Consider the following 7,469-nt stretch of genomic DNA (forward strand, 5'->3'; position numbering starts at 1 on the left):
ACTCCCGTAAGGATTTACACCCTCGGAAACCCTGTACAGGGTCGCTATGGGTCGGACCCGACTCGATGGCACTTAACAACAACAACAACAACAACAATAACAACAGTACTATATGAACAAATATAAAAGATAAATGTGGGATTTTGGAAAACACTAGCTCCTACACTAAGTGTACTCCCACTATCAAGTGAAATCAACTCTTTTGAAAGAATTCTGGGAAGCGGGGACAAAGTTAGAATCAGTTAGGAGGCTAACTGCTGACTTCAGACTCTGCAAGAAGTTAACCTCACTGCCTTCTCCATACAAAATCACCGCAGTACTAAGTAACCTTATTGAGAGAGGGTTATGGCTTTTGGTGACCTCAGGACGGAGACAAAAGATAGCACTCTAAACTACAGGTCTAAATGAAACACTCAGGCCACTCTTATTAATTGGGCTTTTAAGTGCTACTACATGATTCTGCAACCAGAGGTGAGGAAAGCTAGACAGAAATACCATGATCTTGATCAGGAGCTTCCAGGTTGTAGCCATATCCCAGCAGGGTCCGGACAGCCTCCCGAAGACTGTCCTTATTTGATTTCTTGGTTCTATCGTCTAAAAGTGCATAGGGAACAAGGCGGGGGTTTCTTCTGTTCTTTACATCCTACAGAAAGCAAAAAAGTTATGCAAATCACCAGGGCAATTCAAATAAGAAAGTTACCAAATACATCACAATTTAAAGACTTTGAAGGAAAAGCTCACTCCCTTTACCTGCCCAGGCTAGAGAAGTTACCAAGACACTATTAGTGTAAAAACTTTAATTAAATGAATAAATGCATCAATTTAAAAGCAGTTCTTGACCCAGAAAGAAGGAACAACTACACAGTTTAACGATCTCTTTAACCATCTCCTATATGCCATTGTTACAAGGCAAAGGCTGCTGTGTTGTTGTTGTTAAACACTGCCAAGTCAATTCCAACACATAGTGACCCTGTATAGGGTTTCTGGGTGGCACAGGAGCTCCATATGATAAGCAAGGTATGCGGTTCGAGCCTGCCAAGACTCCGCAGGAGAAATGGGAGGCTTTCAGTTCCCATGAAGATTTCAAGCCTGGAAAACTACACAGACTCACTAAGAATCAGAACTGACTCCACAGCACTTAACAACAGCAACGATAGGGTTTCTGAGGAATGGCTGGTGGGCTTCAACAGCCGACCTTGAGGTTAGCAGTCCAGTGCTTACCCTATAGTGCCACACTTAGGGAACATATAATCTCCACGACTTGTCTTTGTTACAAAAAGAGCCTGGTTTGTACTGGGTGTACTTCAGTGGTTTTGCATCACTATCAAACTGCTTTCCGGTCTTCTGAGAACACCCAGTGTGATACAGACATGTCCTTGATATAGCTTTAAAACAAACTATTACATTGACTATATCCATTGATGAAACTAGACTGGTGGCACTGTACGATAAGCATTAGACCGCTAACTATAAGATCAGCGTTTCAAACTCACCAGCTGCTCCTTGGGAGAAAGATGAGGCTTTCTGTTCCCATAAAGATTTACAACCTCAGAAATCTTATAATAAGACGATTGCTGTAAGTTGGAACTGACTTGATGACACCTAACAACACAACATTGGTGAAACTAGTTCCAAGAGAACTGAAATGACTATTGTTGAGTGTTGTTAGGTGTCCTTGAGTTGGTTCTGAGTTACAGAGACGCTGTGCACAACAGAGAGAAACACGGCCGACCGGTCCAGCAGCAGCCTCACAATCATTGCTAAATCTGAGCCCACTGTTAGGCCACTGTGTCACTCCAGCTCATTGAGACCTTCCCTTCGTTTTGTTTTGCTTATGATCCTCTACTTCACCAAGCACCTGGAATCTTCTTCAGAGGATGAAGCATGTCCAAATATGTTAGATGAAATTTACCATCTTCAACTCTAAGGAACATTCTGCCAGTTAAATAATCTAGCAAACATTCCAACACAAATTTGTTCATTCTTCTGGTGTGGTGCTGTGGATCAGCTCTGGATTGAGAACCACAAGGTCAGCAGGTCAAGCCCACCAGATGCTCCTCAGAAACCCTATACAGGGTCACTATGAGTCAGAACTGACTCGACAGAATTTAACAACAACAAAATGGTGGTAGTGGTTAAGTTTTCTGGAGTCATAGCCAGCTCATAGGAACCCTGTATAGGGTTTCTGAGGCTGTAAATCTTTACAGGAGCAGAAAGTCCTACCTTTATCCCACAAAGCATCTGGAATTTTTTAACTGCAGTACCACTTATAATCTACTACATTACCAGGGCTATATATATATATATATATATACACACACACACACATTATATATATATATACACACACACACACACATATACACACATACATATATATATACCAGATGTGGTACTATAGGATATGCACTAGACAGCAACGTCAGTTTGATCCACAAGTCTGGCAGTTCAAACTCACCAGCCACTACTTGGAAACCCTATACAGGGTCGCAATGAGTTGGAACCAACTTGAAGGCACTTAAACAACTATATATATATACACATACACACACATATATATGTATATATATATGTATATATATATGTATATATATATATATGTTGTTGTTGTTGTTAAGTGCCTTCGAGTCGGAGCCGACCCATAGCGACCCTGTACAGGGTTTCCGAGGGTGTAAATCCTTACGGGAGTAGAAAGCCTCATCTTTCTCCCGCGGAGCGGCTGGTAGTTTCGAACCACTGACCTTAAGGTTCGCAGCCCGATTCGTAACCACTACGCTACCAGAGCTCCATATATATATATATATATATATATCGAGTGCTCTTGATAAAGAGAGACAGCAGGCTATCTTACCAAAAGAATGCCTAACTAACAAATATTGTTGCTTGTTAGATGTCATCTACTTGGTTCCGATTCATAGCGAACTTATGCACAACACACTGAAATATTGCTCAGACCCGAACCATCTTCACAATCATTATGCATGAGCCCACTGCTGCTGCAACTTTGCCAGCACATCTCATCGGCGGGGGTTTCTTCCTTTTTGCTGACCCTTCACTTTACCAACCATTATGTCCTTCTTCAAGCACTGGCTCCTCTTGGTCTATGTACAGATAGATAATGAGCATATTTAAATGTACTAGAATACTCATTCTCTGCAATGCTGCCAATAGCTTGTCATGATCCACACAGTCAGAAGTCTTTTCATAGTCAAAAACGCACAGGTTAACATCTTTCTGGTATTCTCTGCTTTCAGCCAAAATACTTTTGACATCAGCAAATATATCCCTTGTTCCACATCCTTGTTTGAATCTGGATTGAACCTCTGGCAGTTCTTGTCAATGTACTGTTGCCATCATTTCTGCATTATCTTTAGCAACATTTTACTTGTATGTGACACTAATGATATTATCTGATGATTTTCATAATCCATTGGGTCTCCTCTCTTTGGAATGCACATAAATACGGATCTCTACCAATCAGTTGATCAGGTAGCTATCTTCAATTTCTTGTCATAGATAAGTGAGGACTTTCAATGCTGCATGACTGTGTTGAAAGATTTCAGACTGTAGCCCATCAATTCCCAGAGCCTTGCTTTTTGTCAATGCCTTCAGTGCACGCTGAAGTTTTTACAACATCATTGGCTCTTGATCATATGCTACCTCTTGAAATTACTGAATATCAATCATTTCTTTTTGGTATAGTGACTATGTGTATTTCTTCCATCGTCTTTTGATGCTTTCTGCATCATTTAATATTTTGCCCATAGAATTCTTCAAATTGCAATGCAAGGCAATGTTTTCTTCAGTTCTTTAGTTTGAGAAATGCTTAGTGTATTCTCCCTTTTGGCTTTCTAATTGCAGGTCTTTGCATATCTCACTATAATATTTGACTCTATCTTCTGAAGTTGCCCTTTGAAATTTTCTGTTCAGCTCTTTTTCTTTCTCATTTCTTCTATTTGCCTTAACATCTCTACATTGGAGAGCAAGTTGCAGAGTCTCTTCTGACATCCATCTTGGACTTTTCCTTTTTTCTTGTCTTCTTAATGATGTTTTGCTTTCTTCCTGTATGATGTTCTTGATATCATCCTAAAACTCTTTTGGTCTTCAGTCATTACCATATAATGCATCATATCTGTTCTTGAGATGATCTCTAAATTCAGGTAGGATATATTCAGGGCCAAATTTTGACTCTCATGAACCTGTTTTAATTTTCTTCACCCTGAACTTGCATATATATGAGCAATGGATAGTCTGTTCCACAGTCTGCCCCTGGCCTTGTTTTGGTTGGTGATATGGAACTTTTCCACCATCTCATCCCATAGATGTAGTCAAATTGATTTCTGTGTATTCCACCTGGTGAGGTCTATGTGTCGTTGTGTTGTTAACTGCCATCGAGTGGGTTCCAACCCATAGCGACCCTGAACAGGGTTTCCAAGGCTGTAAATCTTTACGGGAGTAGAAAGCCTCATCTTTCTCCCACGGATCAGCTGGTAGTTTCGAACTGCTGACCTTGTGGTTTGCAGCCTGTTTCGTAACCACTACACTACCAGAGCTCCTTGAAGTCTTTGTGTAGAGTCATTCTTTCATATTGCAATGAACAAGTCATTACTCTTACACAATTATATCACGTGATCTCTAGCATAGTTTCGATCAAAAAGGTCACATTTCCAAGTATTGGTCCTTCTTATTTTTTTCCAACCTTTACATTCCAAACACCAGTAACTATCAATACATCTTCACTGCATGTTTGATCAATTTTACACTGAACAAGTTGGTAGGATTCTTCAATTTCATCATCACTAGCTTTAGTGGTTTGCATAAATTTAAATAATTGTGGTATTAACTGGTCTTCTTTATGTTTTTGTTCAGTGCCCTCTAGTCAGTTCCAGTTCAGTGACCCTGCGTAGGATTTCCAAAGAGCGGCTTTAAATCTTGCGGTTCAAACCGACCTTGCAGTGCAGTATATCAGTCCACAGCACCACACCAGGGCTCATACGGATATTATTCTATTACAGACAATATTATACTTCAGTATATACCTTGAAATGTTTAGATCAATGCAATGCCATCCTTCTTCAATCTGTCATTCCACTAGAGTAGGCCCTATGACTGACTGTCAGATTCAAAATGGCCTATAGCAGTCCATTTCAGCTCACTAATGCCTAGGATAGAGTCCTGGCGTGTTGCTGTAGGATAATGCACTGCACCAGTTTCAACCACAAGGTCGGCGATTCAAACTCACGTGCTGCTCCTTAGAAACCCTATAGAGGGTTGCCATGGGTTGGAACTGACTCAATGGCACTTAACAACAACAACAATGCCTAGGATAGTGATTTTTATGGATTCTATTTCATTTTTTATAACTTCCAATTTATCTACAATCATACTTCATACATTTCATGTTCCAATTATTAATGTATGTTTATAGCTGTTTCTCCTCATTTTCAGTTTGTTCCACCAGCAAATGAAGGTCCAGAAAGCTTTACTCCATTTTCATCCTCACAATCAACTCTACTTTTAGGAGGCAGCACAAACTCATCTGTCTGTGGTACTGTGGTGGCTTGCATGTTGCTGTGAATCTGGAAGTTATGCCACCAGAATGTTAAATAGCAGCCGGGTCATCCATAGTGAACAGGTTTCAGCTGACCTGCCAGAAAAAGACTTGGAAGAAGGAGAGACAGACTACTTCTAATGGTTAGCCACTGACAATTTTAAGAAGAGTAGCAGATAGCCTAAATACACAGGGAGAAATTTTACTTGAAATGGAATGGTGAAGAGGCTTTAATTCCCATAAGTCTATGGAGTGTTACCATTTAAGAAATTAATTTCTATATCCTAACCGAGGCGTTAGAAAGCCTGGTAGCACAGTCATTAAGTGCTTAGCTGCTAATCAAATCATTAGTACTTCAAATCCATCAGACACTCCACAAGAAAAAAATCTGTAAAGACTGCAGTCTTGGAATTCTTGTGAGGCAGTTCGGCTCCACCCTATCGGGACTCTTTGAGTTGGAACCAACTCACTGGCAATGGGCCCACAGGAATCACTGAGGCTCTGCTGCAGTGTGTGTCCAAGTCTTCACATAGCCAGAAGCACCATCAGAAGCTGCGAGTTAACCCCACACCTTCAGGTGACAATGCTGTTGTTGATAAGTGCTGTCTATGGGGTTCTGACTCTTAGCAACCCTATACAGAGTTTCCGGAGAGCAGCTGGTGAGTTTGAACTACCGACCTTGTGGTTCAAACTGACTTTGTGGTTCTGTGCATATCCTACTAGTTAAACTCTATTTGACCAGACTTCTAAAGCAATCATTATGTAATCTCTCCTGTTACAAAATATGCTAATCTACACTAAGTAGATGACACAGACTGTTTGATTCGGAACCAAGTTCCTTCTATACCTGTTGGATTCCGTAAGTCCAGCCCTGACGGATTCGATCTCGAGCCCACACATTATGGGCATTTTCAGCCAGTTTGTCCACCATCGCTTCCTGGGATGGGGTGAGTTTTATAAAGCTCAGGTCCATAGGAGCAGGCTTGTATCCACTGGTCAGCTGGTAACTATAAAGCAAACCAAAAGACAATATTGGTTTTTCTATACTAGAGTTAAAATTTTTCACATCCTAACTTTTTTAGCCCCGCATAATTTAGCTGTTGTTGTCGTTAAGTGCTGCTAAGTTGATTCCAATTCATAGCAACTCTGCATAGGGTTTCCATGGAGCGACTGCAGTGTATACATTCTAATCTCTTAAAATAAATAGAAAACTGAAAATGCTCCATTTTTCAACACATACATACAGGCTTACCTCAGAGATATTGCAGGTTCAGTTTCAGACCACTGGAAAAATAAGTAATCATTGCAATAAAACGAATCACACAAATATTTTAGTTCCCAGTCATTGTAAACACTGTTTACTCTCTACTTCTGTCCATTCAGTGTGCAACAGCATTAGGAAATGTTTGTTACACTGTAAGAATTACCAAAATTCACACAGACACACAAAGTGAGCACATGCTATTGGAAAATGGCCCCAATTGGCTTGCTCAGTGCACAGTTGCAACAAACCTTTTGTGTGTAAAAAATGCAGTGTCCATAAAGTACAATGAAACAGGGTCCTGGTGTGGTGCTGTGGGTTAATGCACTGGACTGCAATGTCAGTGTGATCCACAAAGTTGATGGTTCAAGCTCACCAGCCGCTCCTCAGAAACCTTATGCAGGTCACTATGGATCGGAACTGACTCGACAGCACTTAACAACCACAACAACATCTCTGACAAACAGAATACTATTCAATATGTAGTGGGCACTCACTAAGTATTTGTTGAATGAATTGATGTATTCCGTTTTTGAATGTTGAAAAAGGTGGCTTTACTTTGTTGTTGTTGTTGTCAGGTGCCATAGAGTCAGAACCGACTCATAGCGACCCCATGCACAGCAGAACGAAACAATGTCTGATCCTGGGCCAACCTCA

The 7,469-nt window shown here is 40.6% G+C and overlaps 1 protein-coding gene across 1 annotated transcript in view; it reads right to left on the reverse strand.

Moving 5' to 3' along the window:
- Nucleotides 1-7,469, reverse strand: part of RYR2 (ryanodine receptor 2 (cardiac)) — a 786,033-nt gene that overhangs the window by 428,877 nt on the left and 349,687 nt on the right. Inside the window, exons 26-27 of the mRNA XM_006872010.1 lie at nt 6,399-6,558; nt 496-643 (exon numbers count right to left, since the gene is read on the reverse strand). Coding sequence (XP_006872072.1) covers nt 496-643; nt 6,399-6,558 — 308 coding nt within the window. The remainder of the gene's footprint in view (nt 1-495; nt 644-6,398; nt 6,559-7,469) is intronic.

The sequence above is a fragment of the Chrysochloris asiatica genome, unplaced genomic scaffold (genome assembly GCF_000296735.1).
Source record: "Chrysochloris asiatica unplaced genomic scaffold, ChrAsi1.0 scaffold00179, whole genome shotgun sequence".
Lineage (NCBI taxonomy): Eukaryota > Metazoa > Chordata > Mammalia > Afrosoricida > Chrysochloridae > Chrysochloris > Chrysochloris asiatica.